Source organism: Carya illinoinensis, chromosome 6 (assembly GCF_018687715.1).
Source record: "Carya illinoinensis cultivar Pawnee chromosome 6, C.illinoinensisPawnee_v1, whole genome shotgun sequence".
Classification (NCBI taxonomy): domain Eukaryota; kingdom Viridiplantae; phylum Streptophyta; class Magnoliopsida; order Fagales; family Juglandaceae; genus Carya; species Carya illinoinensis.
The window spans coordinates 28957282-28981665 of NC_056757.1; the positions used below are offsets into that span (position 1 = coordinate 28957282).

The window sequence follows — 24384 nt, forward strand, 5'->3', positions numbered from 1 at the left end:
CGATTATTGTAACGGTCGAACGGTTACAGACAAACCGTTCGACCGTTATCTTATATCGTTCGAACGTATTACTGTAACGGTCGAACGGTTACAGACAAACCGTTCGACCGTTATGTTATATCGTTCGAACGCTACGCATAGCATTCGAACGATCTTCGTGTCGATCGGGATTCCAGGCCGAGTCGACTCGGCCATTGAAATCCATGGAATCCTTCGATTCCCTGGATTTTACACCAAAATAAATGCAATAGAAACCTAAATAAACGTTCCTAACAAGGTTTTATGCAAATCTACCGATTATTTTGATGTATAAATCGGTTTACCCTAAGTTAAACAATTAATCTATCAAAAACCTAAATCTAAACGGTAAAATGCTTTAAAAATGAAAAATATCGGTAGTTAGAGGTAGAGGCTTTGAGTGGGCACTGTTGACGGCGGCGAAGACGGCGTTCAACGGTGGAGATCGACGGTTTGGAAGCTTAGTACGGAGGAAATGGAGACGTGCAACCTTCGGTGAAAGTGACGTCGGGGGCTTATATATGCAGTGCCGTTCGAAAGGTAAGTTACTACCGTTCGAACGTATTAACTGAATATTAATTACTTCCCTAATTAATCAGTTTTTCATGATAATAAATAATATTTAAATGCAATATTCGGTATTAATTATATTAAATATAATAATTAATTCAATTAGAATATATTTTAACCGTTAAATATATTATAATGCAATATATTTAATGCACTTATATATTATTAAACACTATGTATTATATATATAATTTTTTATATATATAGTATATATTATATTATATTTAATTAAAATATATTATACTATTGAATATCATATAGTATATAGTATAAGTTATATTATATAGTATAATTAATATAATATAGACTACTATATACATGAAACTATGTTCATGTATTTATATAACATATATATTATATGTGATATTAACTAGTATCACATATATATACTAGTATAGATGACACTATATATATATTAATATATATATCCATTTATTAAATAATATAATAATAATATAATAGTACTAAACATTATATATATATGCATGTGATGCATATAACCCTATACTATGGTACCATATATATGTTATATATAATAGGTTAATATATGTACTTGACTATAATATTAGATGTAATATGATATTTTATACTATATATGTTACTAAACTATATAATATTTGTTTGATTATATATTATATAGTTATATTACTATGTCTCTAAACTTTAGTATATTTAGAAGTTATTATATTTAAAGGTATGGTACAAAAAAAAAATACAATAAACAACAATATAACTTAAACGTTTGAACGGTTTAATAATGGTGTTCAAACGTTCATTAATGATGTTCGAACGAATATGTTAACGTTCGAACGTTAGATTAGCGGGGGAAATTTTTCCCGCTAATCGATTTGACGTTTGAACGGTTTAATATAACTGTTCAAACGTATAATAAAACGTTCGAACGTGTATTTTCACGTTCGAACGTTAGATTAGCGGGGGAAAATTTTTCCTGCTAATCGATTTGACGTTCAAACGTTCATTAAACAACCGTTCGAACGTAAATGTTCTACATTTACACAACAGAACCTCACAATCTCGCACTCGTTCCAGTTGACTCAATATCACTCCCACGCTCATTTTCTTCCAACCAACGCCATTATTTTTCAATCTAGCCCTCAAATATTACTAACTCCTATCAATCTCTTATATTTTCGGATTAAGAGGTTGTTTTTACCGTTTGGTGAAGAGTTTTGACCGTTTGGTGGATTTTCCGCTTTATCTCTCCAAATCAGGTATTTTCCTTAAATTTGACCTCATTTTAGTTGTTATATAAGTGTTTTCGTTTGCTTACATGAGTTCGTCATATAGTTTGCTATCTTTTGATGTAATATGGACTGTAAATGTTGGGGTTTTCGGAGGTTGAAAACGAGTGATTTCTGGAAGTAATCCGTTCGAACGGTATTCATGTGCCGTTCGAACGTATGTCCTTAGATCGAACGGTGACGAGCACCGTTTGAACGTTATGTTGGTCAGTGTTAAAATAATTAACATTTTAAATGCAGGAGTTGAATTAAAAATTAATTATTTATAATCTACATTTAATAATACTTAAATACGTAAAAGATTCAAATAATCAAATGAGAATGAATTAAATTATAAATCATCTAAGATTTGCTACAAAACTTAATTATTTATGATATTGAATTATTCAACTATAGGTTAATACAATTTGTTTTGTTTTAATAACACAAAAATACTTAATATTTGAATTAATAAAATAAATTTTAAATAAAATACAAATAATCTGGATTTAATAATACTTAAATACTTAAAAGTTAAAAGTAATCAAATGAATTTGATTAAAATATAAATTCTGAATTATAAGATATAAAATGAATGTTAATTACAATACAAATAGTTATAATTATTAACATGCTTGTTAATTACAATACAAATAGTTATAATTGATAAAATATTTTGAAAGATATAAAACAACTATCTAATTATTTAATAATATAAATACTTAATTAACATATGTTGCATTGTTTGTTTGATACATGTTAAATATTGGCATATCTTATATTGCTTGTTCATCAATATTAGCCTTAGACCCGTTTGAGAGTTATCAATCCGCCTTAATTGAAAGATTGATAACTCTTGAATTGTCCAGAGTGGACAGTTTGGAATTGTAAGATCATTCTCGCAAACTATCGATCTATATCTGTTATACGTCCAGCATTAAGATTTTGGCAGATTTATCCCTTGTTCTCTGGATATGCAGTTTTCGGTGATGTTGTATCGACGATTAACAAGTCGATGCACACAACCAGACGAGCATATTTGGAGAACTATGGGGAGATGCTGCCGAAATTTGTTGGGCGTGACAGATTATAGATGATAGGTTTGCGACTATGATCTTACAATTCTGAATGGGATAGGATTATAGAGCATACTCCTTGATTGATACATGATACATGCTTGTTTGTTGATGCACACGTGATTGTTTATAATGAAGATAGTCAGCATGGATAAGAGTTGGATGCGAGTTAGCGATCGTTTGGGTCAGAATTAAAACGTATATGCTGAAGGTGTTAAGAAATTCTTAGAGTTTGCATTGGGTACATGTGATAGTGATGGACGTATTAGATGCCCATGTAAAGAATGTAGGAATTTGCGCTCTTATAAGATAGACTTGGTGAGAGAGCATCTGTTTGTAAAAGGTATTGACAAGGGTTATACTGATTGGGTCTTACACGGGGAACCATATCCAACTTCATTCGATGCTCCACATGAAGAAGAAGAGATCGATGAAGATGTACAACCAGATGTTGTTGGAGATGAGTATGATGAGGATATGGAAGAAATGTTAGGTGACATCGGTGCGGGAATGTTTATGAATGAAGGTGGCACGGACACATCAAGTTCAAATGATGGGGGTCATAATACTTTTGCACGATTGTGGAATGAGTCACAACGTGAACTATATCCAGGATGCAGAAGACACAGTAAGTTGTCATTTACCGTAAGACTGCTTCACATAAAATCAATGTGCCGATTATCAATTAAGGCTGTCAATATGTTACTCGAGTTGTTTAAGGAGGCACTGCCATCAGATAATACACTTCCTCGTAACTTCTATGAAGCAAAAAAATTGAAACGAGGACTTGGATTTGATTACAACGTAATACATGCATGTAAGAATGACTGCATATTATTTTGGCAAGAGAATGAGCAGTTGAACGAATGTCCCATATGCCACGAATCAAGATGGACATCTGACAAACAAAATGTGCTGCAAAAGGTAGTACGCCACTTTCCATTGACACCTAGATTACAACGATTATATATGTCACGTGCAACGGCTGCAGACATGATATGGCACTCATCAGCCAGAGTTAGAAACGATGATATTTTATTACATCCTGCTGACTCTCAGGTGTGGAAGGAATTTGATAAGGAGCATACATGGTTTGCAGAAGAACCACGTAATGTGAGACTTGGGTTGGCAACAGATGGATTTAATCCGTTTGGGAACATGAGTACTAGTCACAGTACTTGGCCAGTCGTACTTATGCCGTATAATCTACCACCGTGGAAGTGTATGAAAGATCCATATTTCATGATGAGTTTGCTCATTCCAGGTCCGAGATCATCGGGAAATGATATAGACATACATTTACAGCCATTGATTGCAGAATTGAAAGATTTGTGGGAGAATGGGGTTGTCACATTTGATTCATCAACAGGCAAGTCGTTCAAGATGCATGCTGTCGTTTTATGGACAATAAATGATTTTCCAGCATATGGAAACTTGTCAGGTTGGAGTACTAAGGGGAAAATGGCATGTCCAACTTGTAACAAACTTACTAAATCTGAATGGCTCACTTACGGGAGGAAATTATGCTTCATGGGTCATCGTCGATTTCTACCTAGTGATCATAGATGGAAGGAAAATTCACAAATGTTTGATGGTACTGTTGAATGGGGCCAACCTCCACCATATTTGTCTGGTGAAGATTTACTTGCACAATTTGTAGATGTTGGTTGTAATGAATTTGGTAAAAAACAACGAAAGAGAAAATGAGCTACATCTGAGTTGAATTGGACTAAGAAGAGTATATTTTTTGATCTTCCATACTGGTCAAAGTTAAAATTACGGCACAGTCTTGATGTTATGCATATTGAAAAAAATATATGCGAATCCGTATTGGGAACATTGATGTCAATTGAAGGAAAAACGAAGGATACATTAAACTCAAGGAAGGATTTGAAGCGGTTGGGAATAAGACCGAAAATGCAGTTGCAAGAAAATGGTTCGTCCGTTTACATGCCGATTGGGTGGTATACATTGTCAAGGAATGAAAGGGCTACTTTTTGTGAGTGGATAATGAAAATTAAATTACCGGATGGTTATGCCTCGAATTTGACAAGGTGTGTGCGAACAAATAACTGGAAAATAACTGGGTTAAAAAGTCATGATTGTCATGTCCTTTTGCAGCGTATCTTGCCTATTGGTATACGTGGGTACTTGACTAGAGACGTGCGCGTGGCTTTGACTGAGTTGGGTTTATTTTTCAAAGACTTATGTGCACGAACATTAAATGTAGAAGCTTTGGATCGAATGGAACGGGAAATTTCCATAATATTGTGTAAGCTAGAAAGTATTTACCTACCATCATTTTTCGATGTCATGGTTCACCTGGCCGTCCATTTGCCACGTGAGGCTCGACTTGCAGGACCAGTTCAGTATAGATGGATGTATCCCATTGAACGATTTCTTGGGAAGTTGAAATGAACAGTTGGTAATAAAGCTCGCCCAGAAGGATCAATTGCAGAAGCATATATTGATGATGAGTGGCATACTTTCTGTTCCAAATATTTCCACGGAGTTGACACTAGGTTTGATCGGCCAGAAAGAAACTTTGACGTTGACAGAGCAAGACAACGAAATGTGCTTTCCGTGTTTTCCCAACAAGTACGTCCACTTGGTGCAGTGCGTGGTTATGACTTATGTGGAAGAGAGTTTGAGAAAGCTCAGTGGTACGTGCTGAACAATTGCCCTGAGATAGAGATTTACTTGAAGTAAGTATTAATCTTTTCTTAATTTAGTATTCGCTCATTTACTTTCGCAAAATTCTAATAATATAAAATACATGTGGTAATCATCAATTTCAGTGATCATATTAACATGCTCAAGGAACTAGGAGTAAATGATATAGACTAGAAACATGAAGAAGAGTTTCCGAGATGGTTTGAACAACGGGTAATGACATTACATATGCGACACTTCATTCAATACAAATAGAAAATATTGATTGTTTTTTTATTGATATAATAGAAGTTTTACTTAATATGTAGGTTGTACAAATGCATGCCAATAATCCAAACGATATATCAGATGAATTGTATGCATTAGCGAGTGGCCCATCGAGACGAGCTACAAGATATTCTACATGTATTTCTCGTGGTAGTAGGTATCACACAATAGATCGAGATCATTATAGGAAAATACAAAATAGTGGTGTCCTAGTTGAGGGAAGTCGTGATGGAGAAAATATTGATTTCTATGGAGTGATTGTTGATATAATTGGAATGAAATATTTGGGAGAGCTTGCAGTGTATCTGTTTAAGTGTGATTGGTGGGATTTAAGTAATCCTCGAACTGGAGTCCGTGATGATGAATATTTCTTGAGTATTAATACATCGAGAAAATGGTACGAGGATGATCCATTTATTTTAGCTTCTCAAGCATCTCAAGTATTCTACTTAGATGACCCGAAGTTAGGAACTCAATGGCGAGTAGTACAAAAATATGCTCCAAGAAATATATATGATGTTATCCCTCAGGCAGAAGGGCTAGATGAAGAAGAAGATGATGCCTCTACTCAAGAAGCATACCAAGAGAGTCAACCCGTCTTTAATTTATTTGTGGATTTGAGCCAGTATTAGATGATTCCATTGAATAGAGAAGATATTGAGGCTGAAATTGTTGATGCGACACTTGAGTAAAGTGTTGATTCATCTTAAGTATATATAGAAGATGAGACTGAATTGTCAAATGATATTGATACAGATAGTGATTGATGAATTATATTTTCACATTACGTGATGATGAGCACTATTTTACTTAATGAATATTGTATCAGTTTTTTGAAATTATGCCTCCGAAGAGAAAAGAAGTGCGCAGCCCATCTCCACCTGTTCCTAGCTCTCCTTCAGACTCACCATTAGAGATTGACTCTACAGAACAAGGTAAAATTCTAATAGTCATAAAAGTTATTAATTAAGATTATAATAGAAAATTGATAATAATGTTATATATCATGATGACTTCACAGTACAATCTCGTCAAGGTCGAAGCACTACGAGAGGCGTGACGTTGGAAAAATATCGTAAGGTGGGTAAGATCAAAGTTAACATTCTTGATGAACATACCGGAGGCGAAGGACAACCAGCAGCTTGGCTTGCATCGCATGTGGGTGCTCTTACACGAACTTATGCACCTTTGGCAACAAGGTCATGGAAGAAAGTCCCCCAAGATGTTAAAGACCTTATCAAGAAGCGTTGTTTGGTAATGTTTAATAAATGAAATTTAATTGGAATGATAATTTTATTTTACTTTAAAGTTAGAAGATTATAAATGATAATATTTTTGTCCAAACTTTTTTCTGTAAGGATGATTTCGAATTAAATTTTGGTCGGAGAGAGGAGCGTAAAACTGTGGAAGAGCTTATGAGTAATGCATTCCGCAAGTATAAGGCGAGGTGTCATGAGCATTATAATAAGTTTGAGAATAGTGAAGAAGCACGCCAACATCCTTTTCAAGATGTGCAACCTTCTGATTGGGAAAAAATTTGTGACATGTTTGAGGATCCATCATATAAGGTATAATTAATTTAATTATTTTAGTCCTATTTTTAATTCCGCTTTTTAATATTTTCAATTCTTATGTAGGAGCGAAGTTCTATAAACAAAAAAAATAGATCAAAATTGAAGATTACTCATCATGCAGGCTCAAGATCTTTCCACCGCCTCTCTAAAAAATTGGTATTGCTATTCTTTTATTTGTATATAGTTAACTGAATATATCAATCATAATGATTTTATATCTTAACAAATCTTTATTATAGTAAGATTCAGATACTAATTATGATCTGACAAAATTATATGCTGCATCACATACTAATCGTAATGGAGAGTGGAGTCATCCTGATGCCCGTGAAAATTATGTAAGTATTATAATTTGTTTTAAATAAATATATTTGAATATTTATGATGATATTAACTCTTTATCTTATGTGTAGGATAAAATGGTTGCCCTGCGTGCTGAATCTGCGTCAGATCAAAATTCCTCAAATACAGATGTTGAGATTTTTACACAAGTTCTGGGTGAACGTTCAGGATATTTGAGGGGTTTGGGTCGCTGTGTAAAACCTTCTCCCTCTTCCTCTTCTTCCGGGTCTGCCTCTATAACTCAAGAGAATGCGAATCGTAGAATTGAAGAATTGGTTGCAAAACAACAAGAGTTAGAGGCTCAATTGGCGAGACAAGGAGACATGGAGATGCGCCTCAAACAACATGAAGAAGAAAAAGCAGAGTTCAGGAGAGATATGCAACTCCAAATGCAACAGCTTATGCAACAGTACAGGCCTCCAACCAACTGATGGTTTTTTACGTCTAGCTTATGACATTATCTAATTATGTATGAACAATGCTAGTTTTATGGTTATTTATTTCTTCGCACTTATTATAAAACTTTTGTGAGTAATTAAACAGTTCCTAATTTATGTTTTTCAAATAATATGGATGTCTATTTAGTTTTTTTATAATTATTGATTTTAATAAAAATAATATCCGTTCAAACGACCGAGTCACGTTCGAACATTAATGGGCATGCCATTCAAATGATAATGTAGCGTTCAAACATCAATGCGAAACCGTTCGAACGATACCAGATGCTCAAAAAAACGTTCAAACGCAGGAAATTACCATATCGTTCGAACGTTGATCATCACCGTTCGATCTCTTGTACTGTTCGATCGGCTCATTTAATGTTCGAACGTATTTCTATTGATCGTTTGAACGTATCTTGCTAACTGTTCAAAAGAAACGTTAACGTTCGAACGGTATATGAGAAGCATTCGAACGCTATTCTGGAACGAATTTTAACCGTGACAAAAAAATCCATTTCGAACGGTATCGAACGGTCAATTTCAAAATCGTTCCAAAAGATATATTTTGGGACGAAATTGTGATTTTCGTCCCAATATATCTTCTGGGACAGTGATGTTTGGACGACCTTGGGACGAAATTTTTTCATCCCAAAAAATCTTTCAGAACGAAAGCTATACATTTTGGGACGAAAATTTTCGTCCCAAAAAATATTTTTTGTTGTAGTGGTATTTTTAATCAATTTTAAAGTTTTTTTTTTTTTTTTTCCACATTGTTATCGTTATTGTATATTTGAAAAAAAGTTAAATCAAGGATATTCAGAGAAACGCGGAGGGCCATGGAAGACGTATGGAAGAAGGCAAAGAGCTTCGCAGAAGAAGCAGCGAAGAGATCCCAGACTCTCACGAACTCCGTCACCATATCCGACCTTGTCTCCGAGACCGCCAAGAAATCCAAGGAGCTAGCCGCCGAGGCCTCCAAGAAGGCCATTCAGATTAAGACCGCGGCGCTCAAGCAGGCCGATGAGATTCAGATCAAATCCCTCTCCCTCCCCGACATTATCCCCTCTCAGCTATCCTCACTCTCCGTCTCCGCTTCCTTGGTTTCCGCCGTGTACTCTCAGTCGGAGCTCCGGAAGTTCGGGGTCACCGACGATGTGCGCGAGTTCGTCAAGGGATTCACTTCTACCACATTCCAGAATTTTCCAATCCAAGGTAATCTGTGAATGCCATTTTGATTTTTTTTGTTTCTTTCCTCTCGCATATATATATTTTTTGTTATTTTGTAATTGATGAGTTGGTGGTTGAAAATCCAGCGGAAGCAGAGGCGTCTGATGTGGCTACGACGGCGTCGAACGTGAGGAAAGATCTGACGGAGTGGCAGGAGAAGCATGCCACTATGGTTCTCACTACCGTTAAGGTGAATTTTATTGCCAGGATTTGGGTAGTTATTTGTTCTTGTTTTTCAAGATTGGTGATTTGGCTTTTGGGTTTGGAGTACTTCTAATTTTTGTTGATGAGGAGATGCTATGTTTAGTACAAGCAAGATTGTAAATATGCGTGATAAATTTTCTTTTTACAGGAAATTTCAAGATTAAGGTATGAATTATGCCCGCGAGTTATGAAAGAGAGAAGATTCTGGAGAATATATTTCACACTTGTGAGCAGCCATGTGGCTCCGTAAGTAGCAGCTTATTTGAGGGAAACACTTTTGCTTTTGTTGTTGGATTCTTGCAAGATTTTACATGTTGCATTGAGTTTTATCGAGATTTTAAATTTGTTATAAATATGTTAATGTTGCTGTGGGTGGTGAGATATCAATTTTAACCTGTGAACGAATTTCATTTAATAAAAATAATTTTACACGACGTAAGATTTTTTATTTTATTTTTTTCTCTGAGTCGAGACAATTTTCATACCTATGGAAAAGTGCAAGAAGTACGATGGAATATTACTTCGAGTTTGGGAGCTTCTGTCAAGATTCAGCTGCCCATTTAACAGTTACTCTGGAAAATAATAAAAATACGTTTACTAGATGCTTACATCATGCTCGATATATCGTATTTATTTATTTATTTTGTAAGTGTTTATATCTTATTATCTTTAAAGGATTTGACTTCTTACATAAATAGCGAATTATTTTGGAAATTACACTTGAACACCCTCAATGTAGGGGTGAGTTGTACCGAGATGTAATTTGATGGTTGTCTGAGATTGGAATGGTAGTTTAGGATCGTAATGTGTCTTTCAGCTTTCTGAAATTAGTAGAAGAGTGATCTGCAACTGATATTTAACATATGCAATCTCATATGGCACCATTGTTTAGTGTGCTGCGCATGAAGTAATATCCATTTTATATAAAATTGTAAAATTTCTTAGTTTTTTTCACAATATTAGAACATAATAAAATAATTCAAATATACTTTTTAATTCTTTTCATTTTTTTTTTTTTTGAAAAGTACTTTTGGTGATTATTCTTATTTTGCACATCATTTTATTCTATCATGACTGAGCTGGTTTGGTTTTAATGTGAAGATACTTGGACTGTTCTTAACTAATATTCTCTCAATGCTTACAAACTTACCGTTAGGTTTGAGAAGCAATACATGGAGGAGGCTAAGCTCAAAGCAGCAGAGGACATAAAAGATGATAAAATGAATAAAAATTCTGTAGAAAATGTGAAAGCTGAAGGGGTGGAGAAGAGCTCAAAGGGTAAAGCTACCGATTCATCATCAGCTGAGCAGGACTTGGACACGTTTCTCTTGGGAGATCTTGATGACAGTGATGGGGGTCCAGGCATGTTTGCTTCATCTGTTTATCATATGATTCACAATATCCAATCTTCAAAATGCCTGGTCCTAGGAGCATCAAACTAACTGCATTCTAGTCACAGCATAATTTTGCATGTGTTCTGTATGTGCATGATAGCAAATTTGGCATATTACTGTCCATGGCTTGTCACTAGGCATTCTGCAGGAGTTGCTTATTTAAAGTTTTACGGTCTTCCACTTGATCAATCATCTTTCTTTTGGTGACAAAAGTGATCTTCTGTAAAAAGGAATGGGAATGCCAAAATACAACATTTTCCAGTCCGACTTCTATTGTTGTTGGTGTCATCATCGTTGTAGTAGTTGTTGTTAATATATAAAGAAACAATGTGGCAGCATAATAGCAAGACAGTAGGCATAATAATCACAACGTAATTTGATAGGGTGAGTTCATTTGTTGAAACCCTATGGTGTTTAATTTTTTAAATGCTTGGTAAAATAGTTGGTGGAGATATTTAAAGATTTATATAAAATACTATAATCCGATTCTGCCGTTAACACATTATTTAGTATTGTCTCATGGAATATGTTAGATATAGAAATTTTATTTTATGAAAGGGAGTCTCAAGTGCATGGGAACCCCTAACTTCTCATGGTTATTTCTGATGCCCCCATGAACTAGACTGGCAGATAATCTGTGCATGCTTAATTGTTTCTTTTGGTGTCCTTCTGTTTGTTGATTATCTTATATGGTCTTTCAGACGAGGGTGAGGCGAGCTTGGATGATGATTTTGACAAGATTGACAATTCAGTAAGTTTTACTTATCACATGAGTCACCTTTCCTTGTTACATTCTCAAATTTATTGCCTTAATGCCTCACCCCTGATTTCACTTCTTTCATATATTGAGGGGAAAAAAAAGCTTTGTACTTGATTTGACAACTGATAAATAAATAACTTCTTTGTCGAATAAGCGATGAATATTAGCTGCGCCAAATGATTGTTACCTTGGGTTCGTTGGAAAGTTAATTTGAAATGGGCAATTGCAGGACATTGAAGATGAGAAGCACGTGAAGAAAAATGCAGATGTAAAAGTTTTGAACACTGCCAATTCCGAGGGCAATATGGAGTAAATGCAAAGCTAAAAGTAATGCCTCGTAGCCTGTCACGTATGAAATTTAATATTATGATCTCATGGGGATGCAGTTTCTATATCATATACGGGATGGCAAATTTGAGTTGGAAGTTAGTATGTTCATTGATTTGTTTAAATGTTATATAAATGTTGGTTAGCTATGATGCCTATTGGGCCATTGAAAACAATTAGGGGAGCTGGACCTTAAGTTGCCTTGTACAGATGACTTGATTCCGCTCATTCGCATATGGTCGGCTAGCCATTGGATCAGGTCAAGTTTTATTGAACGTCTCATTTCAATAAATAAATATTCAGAGTATTTTAATACGATCTTTGTGGGTGTTATCTATATCTGCTACGTTTGTGCATGATGAATGAGAGACACACTTCGTAATCTCAAATTATAGGGATTTGTTATATCTTACCTATCATAGTTTATGGGAATGATTTATCTGCGAACCGTACACAGCGGTCTCGGCTATCTGCTCCTCTCTTTTGTTTTCTTGACATTAGGATGTATGAAGCCTCGAGTGTGCTTAGACAGGACAATGTGCCTCAATGCAAAACTATGTCGGGTATGAAATCCAATTTTTATTTGGCTCCTTTTAAAGTCCCATTTAGATGTTGAGTTGAGTTAAGATGAGTTGAGCTCTTTATGAATAGTAATGAGTTAATATGGTGGAGTGAGTTGTGACCAATAACAGTGGGCTAGGTAAATGCAACATTTGCACCAAATAAATGCACAAGACAGGAATAACCAACCTATGTACCAGAAAATTGGCCTGCGGATGGCTCCTTTAGACACATTTGAGGTTAAATATGATAGTTACAGAGTACAGGCAATGGCATCACTCGAACCGATTCATGTAAGGAACACCAGAATAAATTTATAACTCATGGAGCAGTTCTGGACAGAGTCCCACGAAATAGTGTTAAAAAGTTTTAAACCCGCATGCACGATATAACCAGGAGACGAAACAGTGGAAAGTAAGCAAGTAAAATCTAGGATAAATCAGAGATTCATGGAATACACATATTTGTTTTATGTTTTTAGCCGCTTTTGATCTTGATCTGAGTCCTCTCTGCGGCCTGTATCATTTAGATGTGCCATTGCTTGATGGCTAGAGGGGGTAATCTCGTGATCCTGGAAAATGAAAGCATGGTACCATTATCTATATATACTTGTACAACAAACTGTGACTTCTTGAAGTCCAGAACTTGGCTGAAAAAATGACAAAAGAAAACAATCCACTTTCAGCATAGAGGAAAATAAGAGGGAATGAAAGGCCAGCAGGAAGAAGGGCTTTGTTTCTGCAGGTGTTAGAAAAATGGACTTTACTAGCAACATATAGCGCTCCGGTAGCATGAGAAAAAGACAGAACCATTAAAATATTCGAGTTTGTCTAATTTGTATTTTCAATATTCTTATACCGTCTTTGTGGCAACCAGGAGAGGAAGGGATGAGACCGAAGTGTTCAAACAATAGGAAGACAAACCTAAAGCCAGCTTAGCCAACTCTCCAGGAAAAACCAATTGTCTGATTTATACCTTTGGGGTGGATGTTCCTGAAGTCATCCCTCTGTTTCGTCTCTTCCCAAGATCAATCTGCACTGAGACGCTGGCCTGGGACAGATTCACCCCTGCACTCTGCAATGCTTGTGCCAAAGCATTCAAAAGCCTGGCCACCACCAAAACCAATCTATTAACAGCTAATACATTAGCACCTGAACCTATTAGGCTTTGTAAAAAATGATGTGAGTACATGCCATTAGCAAAATACGGTGTGAATTTTAGTTAGCAACAAAATATTTTAAATAGGGCAACTCTCTCTTTAAATAATAAAAAAAATAAAAAAAAAAAGGAAAAAACTTGATGGCGCAGCCGGATCATTACTCTAACCTGTCAGCAATGCCTGGCCAAATTCCATAGTGGGCCAAATAATTTGAGCAGTCTATGAATCGCTTACAGGATGATATCAGAGTTGTAATGGTTTCACAAATATCAAGAAAAAAAGCCAAGAAATATGAGAACATAAAAAAATTCTAAATTTTGTATGCATTTAGTCCAGTATTACTGAATATAAAGGAGCTGATTCAACAAGAATGGGGACACGAAAAAATCCTCCGCCTGCCAACAATTTACTTGTTGTATTATCAAAAGTTAGAATTGAATAACTTGTTAAAAGAATGAAAATCTTGCCCGTACTATTTACCAATATATATATATGTACATATTGCCCATGCTACCTGTTAACATGGGGCAGAAGCCTGAAACACATTTCTCAGCCTTCCAACTTTTGATTGATATTTATCAAAAAGGTGAAAAAAAGGAAAAACAATAGAAAAGAGGACATGATGATATGATGTTTCTATTCTAATTCTTTTTTTCTTTTTCTTTTTTTCTGTTCCACATGAAACATATCCACGGGCAGTCTGTCTAATTCAAATATCAAGACCAATAATTTAAATAAGCTAGCAAAGGAAATGCAAGAAGCATATGTCTCAATTAAACTGTAACTTAGCTTCTTTAGAACAATGAGTTCAAAGCAGATTGTCAAGGAACAGGCAGTCATGCATCATAACTGAGACAAAAGTATGGGGACAAGAACTCACTAGATGAAAGCAAAGATTATAGAACTCCATATTTAATGGTATTAAACCAAAAAGTTGGCATGCCAAATATTTCTAAATCTTAAAAAGCCTCGTAGCTATAGGGAAAAAATAGAACAAGAAATACAATAATTTTTATAATTACCCACCCATCAGAGTAAACGCTTGAGATGTTAATTGTTCCCCCTTCAACTATCAGCTCCTCCTGTTGGTTCAGTGTTTCACTGGTCGTTGGACACTCAGTTGATTGTGCATCAGAATATGGTCCCTGAAGAGGATGGGCTTGCGCATCATCACTTCTGACAGAAGCAAGAACGTTGGTTTGCAGAGGCATGGGCAAAGTTGATCCTTTGTTTGTTAACTCAGGTTGCAGATCAATCGGTTTGCAGGCTATATCCCTGCTAGGATCAGATTCTACAGGTCTCTGTGTGCTTGTAAGCATGGTTGGGGTTATAGAGACATTATTCTCGTCAAACTTCCCAGGAAACGTCAACCCCATACCAGAACTATTTTCTATGGCTTGAGGGTGGCCAACGAAATTCTGAGCACGCCAGTGACTATTTCTCTGTTTCATGCAAGCAGGTGAACAAGCTAACAGTGACAAGAATTCCAAAAGGCAGACAAGCTTCCTATTCTAAAGAACTCCTTGATCTCTTGATCCCTCTTCACCACCCTTTAAAATTCAATTAAAAAATTGCTCATTTACTAGAACAAACCCATCACTTAAACATTTGGTAAATGAGTATGTTGTTCAATATTACAGCAACAAACAAATAAGGTCTCCATTGAACTGTTGAGACTCAAGCATTGGCATTACACTTATGATCAATTTTGACAAGGCCCAGTCAAGGCTCAAGATCATTGCCTACGCATGATAATCTAGTGATACAAGAAATTCATGTAAGTTCATACCACTAAAAAATCAATTATAATCGTCCAATGGAATTGAAAATCTCATGCAAATAAGGTTTTTTAATTGCACTAATTTTAAAGTTTAGCTCCCTTTTTAGAGGATTATGAAGCTTTGCAAAATAAATTAATTTGGATTATGAGTTTCTAGCCACAAAATTACAGATATTTTATGAGTCAATACGTTCAAAAAATGAAAAGCATAAGTCTAACTACAGTGAGAAGTTCACTCAAGCATAACATCATCCTCCATTAAAGGGTCCACATGATTAAATGCCCTTATACCTCAGCCCCAGTACCAAAGGCTTATTTGAACTTGATTAATTCATAGATCAATTCCATTTCAAAAGTAGCAAAGACTGTATCTCAAGTATGTCTGCTCAGCATTACATATGAGAACTCAATTAAATACAAGCATTCAGGTTGACCTTAAACATAAACATTGCACGAAGCCAAGTAGAAGAAATTTACCCATGGCATCAACTTTGTAGGCTCGGAACTCCATCCCTGGTAAGAACCCTCATTTTTTTGTACCTTTTCTTGTAAATATTGAACATACTCAATCACCTGCAATGAAACATTGATCTCTGTCAATTAATCACAATAAGTAGCAACTAATTTTAAAAAGTGAGTAATAGGTCATTCACTAATGATCTACCTCCAGTAGGAATGATGCTGTATCTCTCTTTTGATCACTATGGGGTATGAGATCTCTCAACATCTGGAATCTGAAAGAAAAATACAAAATGTCATCAAGCTCTATTGACTTCAGAAGATGTAATATACAAGTAAACTAAACATTCAAACATCTGAAAATCAATAAAAGAGCATGCAATAATGAAGCCAATGGCATCAAGAAAAAAAAATCATATTGCACTATAAAGCTTTGTGGAGAGAAAATGTTTGTGTATGTTATTGAGTCTGCATCACGCATTCCACTATCAGTCCAAGACAACCTGTGGTGAAAAAATTCTAGTGGTGCGCTCATTAATTATTAGATATTCATGATAGTATGCATGAATGGACACAGAGAAACACTTCATAAGAGGGTAAGGCAGACAATTCCATTAATGAAAAAAATCTACTAACTTTCAAAAAATATATGTAGAGTATAGCTCTTAAATCCAATGTTATCAAACCATTACGGAACAAACGTCGTTGAGAGATTGAGGTTATACTGCAATGATATCAAGGAATGCTACCGTTCAGTGATTCCAAAGTTGAACGGTAGCATTCAAACATACCTCTCGTTAATTTTGCTCCTCCTTCGCTGCTCTGTGACTGAGTGTTTTGACCGTGTCGCACTTGCCTTATCTTTGTTCTTAGGATCTAGTTTCATAATCAACATCCCAATGTAAGGACTCCAAATATCAAAGGCAAAAATAAATATATAAATAAAATGCAGTCATTACTCCTTAGTCAAATCCAAAATTTCCAAAAATAAAAATATACGCCTAATTGATAATGATAAAAGAAAACGAAAAGGCTTAACTTCACCCTTTTCCGAAAGAATCAAGAGCAAATATCCTCTGGACCACTCAAATGTAAAATCCAAATTTTGAGAGAGAGAGAGAGAGAGTGATAAACGCCTAGAAATTCACAAAAGCTCAAAAAAGAGTTCATTGTGGTTGGCTTAAAAAAAAGTTGCAAAGCAAATATTAAAACAAAAGCATCGATTTATTAAATAGCCTCGTCCATTAGGTAAAAGGGATCTTCCAGAATTGGATCTAGCATAACACATACCATGCCAGGGTCCAAAAAAGGGGAAAAAAACAGAAGGATTTGTCTGAATATGAAAGAAACCTTTGCTGCTGGCGTTGTTGTTGTTAGCAGTGGAAGAAGTGCCGTATTTCTTGGTGCTGAATTCTTCTTCCTCGTACTCGTCGTCCTCCTGATTACCCTTCCCTGTTCTCATCTCTCTTTATCACGAGGGAAAAAGAAAAAGAAAAAGAAAAAAACTAATTCTTTTCTGCTCGAATTTTCTCTCTGAATCCGCAAAATACCCACAACGAAAAAGGAAAATATAAAACCGTAAGATGCGTTGCGAACGATGATGGAAAGGACGAAGAAAGAGAAATTGGAGAAACAGCATATGAACTGAAAAGAGCTTAAGTTAAGAGTAACTGAACGGCAGAGATTTTGAGAAATCGATGAGAGTGGGCCGTTTACTTTTAGTTTAGGCTTTTCTCCGGCCACCGGCGGTAGTAGTTAAACGATACCTCCGGCTCTCTCATTGCCTGCCTAATTGCTCGCCGCGACGCCGATGCCTTCCAGTTGGAGAGCTGGAGTGGATGACAGCAAGAGTCAGCTCACGTGCTTCCCATGAGCTCACTTAATTAGTCCTTCCCCCCCTTTTTTTTTTTTTTAATTTTAATTTTTTTTATAAAATTTAGGTTAATTTTAGAAGTATTCAGGGATTGAAAAAAAAATTCTGAAATAAAAAAGTTGAAAAAAAAAAGAAAAAGAAATTCTTGAAAGAGCAAAACTATCGATGAATCGATGAATCAATGTATAGTAATATTTCTATTTGTGGCTATAAACTTGATAAATGGGATGAGATTAGAAATTTTTAAAATTTATTTCTTTTTTAAACATGATTTAAATATAAAATATTTTTTAATTTTAATTTCAAATATTTATTTTTTAAATTAATTATTACATAATCATTATAACTTTTACAAACTTTAAAATAAAAATAATATTTAAATAATTATTAATTTTATAATATTTTTATTTAATTTTTTTCTCTCATTTCTCAAAATCTAATATTATATATATATACCCTAATCAAATGGATATCATCTTCTTTTACCTCAAAAAATAAAAGAAGTGTAACTTCTTTGCCCATAAAATAAAAGGGAAAAAAATAAAAAAGAAAGTGTACAACGTTTGTATGGAAGGACAGGATTGACAGGGTGGGAACAGCCAAATTCAGACAAAATAGTGAGAAAGTGCAGTTTGGAGGAATATATAATTATATAAGAATTAATGACTTAGGTAGGTATGCGGGGGGAAACAATATTGAACAAAGGGTTCAAGGATGTTCCCTCTATTATTTGTGGGGTTGGTGGCAATGTCTTGTTCCTTCATATGTGTACTCTTTACCTTTTTCTTAGACCCCCTCATTCTCTCTTTGTTTCTTTGTCACAACCTCATCATTCTGAGGCCAATTGGCTGAGAAATTAATTCTAGTTGATTGTGACATGAGGAAATGAAGGGTAGCTCTTAAGTCACCTGGGATGCATTGCATATATACACTAGTCAACATTCATGTAATTGCAGTACTGCACTTTAATTAAGAACAGATGTTCCAACGATTCCACGAGTACTACTACTGAATATTACAAAGTTGGTCTTGTTTAGCCATCTGATCATGACAAAAGAAAAGACTTTAAGGTTGTGTTTGGTTGTTAAACCAAATTTAACTTATCTCAAATTAATTATTGATTAAATTCATTATTTTTTTTAATTTTTTATAAAAAAGTTAAATTTATCTCAACCTATTTCATATATTTTAATTTAAAAAATTAAACTCGTCTTAATGGAACTTACAAAATAATATTATTCACAGCTCATTTCAATATTCAATCGTTGCCAAAAATACATGATCTTTAGGGAAGTCGAGGAGCTAGCCTTTGGTCTGTTGATTGATCTTCACATGCATTGAAATCTCTCGAACTGATGAGACAAACAATCCAACTGGTGGGTTTGGGTGTTGAGAAGTATTGATGAAAGTTATGAATAGTAATAAAAAATATATGAAAAGTAATAATAAAGTAATGAATAGTAATCAAAAGTAGGTAAAAAGTAAAGAATAGTAATAAAAGTAGGTGAAAAGTAATAAGAAAGTAATGAATAATAGTGAGAAGTATTGAGGATACCTCAACACCCAAATGCACCTAAATGATCTTCATTCAATATTTATATTGTGGCTTTCTACAACTGTGAAGGTATAATAAAATTATAATAATTTAATTTTTTAAGCTTATTTTTTTAGACAAATGATAATTTGATGTTTCAGAACATATTTTTTTTTTTTTTTCAAAAGATTTAGTTTTTTTATCATATTAATTTCAAATTTTTACCTTGAAAAATAATGCTGCTAAAATTCTACAGAAATTAAGATTTTTTCCCCTCATTTGATCAGTTTTTCCCTCATGCATGCACGCAGATTACACGAGGGAAAAAGGGAAAAATTATCTAAGGTAGCATATAATCGTATCAATCAATTAGTAATGACTGACCTGCAAAGAAATCCTACTTATAAAACTAAAATTACAAATTGATTATGTGACAATTAGTATATATGATACGTCAAATTATAAAATTTATTTTATTATAAATCGAGTCACATCAATTTATAATTTTTTTTTATTAAATTCATTTGTAGATATAGCAATTTTCGTATTGAATTATGGTTGATAAACAAGAGGAAGGCTGTAAATTTTAAGTAAGGAAGAATCTCTATATATTCTCGTAATGAAAGCCCTAATAACCATTTGAAACAAAAATTTTAACTGAACTAGCCTTATATATATATATATATAAAATATTATAATTATAAAGAGATTACGTAAAAATGATTTTAATAGACATGCGCACACATATATATATTAAAAGTTTTGTTTAATACAATCATTTTTGTGTGTATTTTTTATACATATTATTATTATGATTGGCTAAATTAATTATTTTATATTAAAAAAATGATACAATTAATTATATTAATAAAAAATATAAAAAAATATTTAAATATGACTGTACATAGAGTTTTGATATATTAATAAAATTACATGATAACGATAAGCTAATTAATTGAAGTTGACCAACGTATACAGAGAAAAAGCAAGTGGTAGCTAAAACTATTATATATTATATTATATTAAGCGGACTTTATGAGCAGAAGAGAAATGCTTAGCTGCAGCGACCATGGTCGCCTCTGGTCCAGTGCTACTGGCCGCCGGCGTCGACACAGATGTTGTTATTTTGGAGGAGGAGTACTTCATGATGTTTTCACCGGATCCTGCACATGATGATGAGAAGCATGAAGCCAATGATCTTGAGATCGATGACCACCCATCTCGAATCCCCTTGATGATCCTGTCCTTGCTCATCATCATCTTGCTTCCTGCGCTAGCTGCTCTATATATATATATATATATTACAATAGCAAGATTAAAGCAGAAAAGAATCTGCAGGCAGCAGTATGCTATATATATATATATATATACTGATCTTCGACGTTCAGATTATAATAATTACAAGGATCGAGAAACTAATTAACTGAGACGCACAAAAAGAGTACTTTGAAATAAAACCCTAAAGAAAGAAGCATGCTGCATGCAGGGCTCTGTATATATTCAATCAATTATGGATGCGATGGATCGAGTAGGTAGTGAATTCCATATGCCATCATGTGCCATTTTATAAGGCAGGCAGGCAGGCAGCCAGGTTCCTTGATGATTAAGATAAACTACTACTACTTTGGAGGGAAACATCCCAGCAATTAATTTCTACATTTCTAATATTATTCATGACCGCGTTTGATGATGATGATCTCTGCGCCCGGACTGGACATTATTATATATTATATTATAATAACTATTAATTAACTTGACGATCGATCGCAGTGGTTTGGATGATTGTGATTGAATTATATTTATATGAATTATGGTGTTTGAGAGAGAGCTGAAGACGACTAAACTAAGGCCACGTACGTACGTGCATGATTCATGTTGTTGATTATTCAACTAATCGAGTAAGATAAGACCATCACATACATACGTACACACACATATAGATAAATATATATATATATATACACAAACAATATTGGCAAGTTGGATTGTGCAAGTATATTTGGCAGCTGCTCACATGAATTTTGTCTAATACTTTGCCTTGAAGCTAAAGCTATCCGCGGTCCATTTGACTGCATGGCAATGATCTTCGTCATCAGAGTACGTTAAATTTATGCTTTGTTCAACAACGGAGATCATGATCACATCATCTCATCTCAAACTTTTTTATAATTTTTTTTTTTTTTTATCAAAACATTACTTACATACAAAGTAGTTTTCAATTTTAGATATTCAACATTTTTATCTAATTATTGTCTAAATATTACAACCTTTTCAAACTTTTAAAACAATATATTTTTTTCAAATTTCAAAACATTCGCTCCTTATCTCCTTGAGGATCAAATCTAGGTGGCAAGTGAATGTAGACCCTCTTCATGTAAGTCTCAATGAAGAAAAGTGTTCTTAACATCTAACTGATGGAGAGTCCAATGGAAAGTAGCAACAATTGAGAGGAGGACTTGTAACAAATTAGTCTTGACAACTGGGGTAAATGTACTCTCAGAATAATCAACACCTGTAACTAATTGAGTAAATCCTTTGGCAATCAGATGGGTTTTATGTCTCACCCATATGTATCTCTCATTAAGTCTTCGACTGAGAGGGGAGGGAGGCCGGCTGACAAGCAATCACCCCTACACCCATCCCAAAACGGCCCGGTAATCACAACTACTCTTGTGTGAGGTGAGGAAGATTAAGCGATAGCTAGCTCGACTATAAGAAGAGGGAATTGAAGGATAATATTAAAAATTTATATTATAATAATATTTTTATTTAATTTTTTCTCTTATTTCTTAAAACTCAGTAAAACTTTTTAATTCAAATCATTTAACTATTCACATAATTTTTATTTGATCTCATTATCCAAACGTGTCCTTACATACCTAAGTAAGAAAATTAAAAATTTTATTTATAAATTTATTAAGTTATATTCTTACATCATTTCTTTATGTGATGTTAAACCGTTTAAAAGTCTTTTATAATTTTATAATTATTTTTTTGTCAGGTGTACGACGTTTCCATAACATCAGTCGGTTAAGGGCTGGAAATCCAAAAGAGAAAGGGGGAAGGAATTGAAAAGCCCAGCCCACTGGGTTCTAATTAAATGCATGTGGTTTAATTACAAAGATGGACTTGGGCTGTTCTAAATTGCTTTGAAAGCCCATGTTGTAGCAAGAGAAGACACAGAACGTATATTAATATTCATACAGAAACAGAATCATTGATAAATAGGCCGTTGGTGATCCTGGTCCACCGTGATCAAGGTGTGCGCGTATGTACACTCGAACCGCTACTATATATATGATTCCTAATTCCGAACGCCATACCTGCATAAAGAAATTAAGAGAGAATGGCAGAAGACTACTGGAGCAGGCGCACCTCTCTGAGTCGGTCTGTTTCAGTGACCCATTCCGATTCCATGAATAAAGAGTAGATCCGCGTGCGGAGGGACACCGTCCTTATTTACCTTCGAAAGAGTTAAAAAGGGCCCATGAAGAACCCATAAAAGAGACGAACATTTGATAAAGATGTCTCTCTCTCTCTCTCTCTCTCTCTCTCTCTCTCTCTCTCTTTCTTTTTTGGTTCCATTCTCCAGGCTTCTGCTTCGAAACTTCCTGCATAAAAGGATGGATTACAGCGGGTGGTGAGGACCCATGCATCAAGTCTGGGAGTCATACGGTTGAGCGCCCACCCCCCTGCCAATATTCCTTCGCTTTTTTACCCAGAGAGTACGAATAAGTAAGAGTCACGGTCACCGACCGAGGTTGTCGTTGTTGTTTTTGTTTTGATTTGTTTTGTTTTGTATTTTTTGAAATAATAATAAAAAAACAATAAAGTAAAATTCTGATAATAACAAGTGTCAGGATAATACCGACATGTCAGATTTTTAATTAATTAAATATATGTTGTCCATGAGTCACCCTCACATGCAGTGCCAATCTCGTACAAAAGTTTATTTATTTGAAAAAAATCTACACAATTTCTCAACATCCCAACATTCTACATTTTTTTAATTTTTTAATATTTTTTTTGAATTTATTCTTTTTCAATTAATTTAATTATTTTATTCATTATTTATATATTAAATATTTGATAAAAAATAAAATAATAAAAATTAAAAAAAAATAAAGTGTTGAGAGATTGTGTAATAAAACTCATTTATTTGACTGCTTATTTTACTTGGGATCCTCGATCATAGCCGTCCAATCAATTCAAAACGGATAGAGATCTAACAATCTTGCAGGTCTGAAGGAGGAGGATGTAAGAATTTGTTACGTAATCCGGCCGATTTTGGACGGCCCTCCACGTCCTATGCCGCCTTGCACGATCGCACTTCCTTGATCGTCTAAACTCTAGCCGAATCATGTGTTACGTAATTATAGTACAATTTTTATTTTTTTTAAAGATTTATTATTATTATTTTTTTCTTTTATGAATTTTATACGTTTGTGCTGTAAATATTATTTCTATTCTATTAATAACAATTATATCAGTCAAGCATTTTGCCTTAATAAGATTGTATGATCTTCTTAATTGGAGAAATGATATTTTGATTGAAGGGTTATTTAATTTTTTTAATATTTTTTCTAATAATTTGATGTTACATTAGGAAAAATAAATAAATAATAATAAATTATGTAAAATGACTATGAATAAAGTTTTTTGCTCTTTTGGCAAATCAAATAGAGAGGAAATATATAGGCCCATGAAGTTTAGATGTTGAGAAGTGTTAATATATATTGTGAATAGTAATAAAAAAGTAGGTAAAAAATAATAATAGAATATTGAATAGTATTAAAAAGTAATAAAAAATAAGTGAAAAGTAATAATAAAATAATAAATAATAGTAAAATTTATTGAGAAGTATTGAGATATCCTCAGCACCCAAACGTGCCTAGCTGGAAATAA

General features: G+C 34.1%; 2 protein-coding genes across 4 annotated transcripts; one reads left to right on the plus strand and one right to left on the minus strand.

The window, feature by feature from the left end:
- The first annotated feature begins 8996 nt into the window (after positions 1–8996).
- Positions 8997–12431, plus strand: LOC122313562. 2 transcript variants are annotated; one of them, XM_043128673.1, is made up of 6 exons: positions 8997–9413; positions 9515–9618; positions 9781–9878; positions 10789–10994; positions 11728–11795; positions 12016–12431. In XM_043128673.1, exons 1-6 carry the CDS (start codon positions 9038–9040, stop codon positions 12097–12099), a joined length of 936 nt encoding a protein of 311 aa, XP_042984607.1. In that variant the 5' UTR covers positions 8997–9037; the 3' UTR covers positions 12100–12431. The 2 variants fall into 2 exon arrangements, with proteins under 2 accessions (XP_042984607.1, XP_042984608.1); XM_043128674.1 differs by having other exon boundaries at positions 8998–9413; positions 11728–11777.
- A 535-nt stretch (positions 12432–12966) lies between these two features.
- Positions 12967–17948, minus strand: LOC122313561 (transcription factor BIM2-like). Of its 2 annotated transcripts, none has more exons than XM_043128671.1 (8): positions 17789–17948; positions 17423–17605; positions 16864–16948; positions 16278–16347; positions 16091–16186; positions 14860–15275; positions 13650–13779; positions 12967–13245 (listed from the first exon to the last, which is right to left on the minus strand). In XM_043128671.1, exons 2-8 carry the CDS (start codon positions 17532–17534, stop codon positions 13144–13146), a joined length of 1011 nt encoding a protein of 336 aa, XP_042984605.1. In that variant the 5' UTR covers positions 17535–17605; positions 17789–17948; the 3' UTR covers positions 12967–13143. The 2 variants fall into 2 exon arrangements, with proteins under 2 accessions (XP_042984605.1, XP_042984606.1); XM_043128672.1 differs by lacking the exon at positions 17789–17948 and adding an exon at positions 17744–17761.
- Between the last annotated feature and the right edge of the window lie 6436 nt (positions 17949–24384).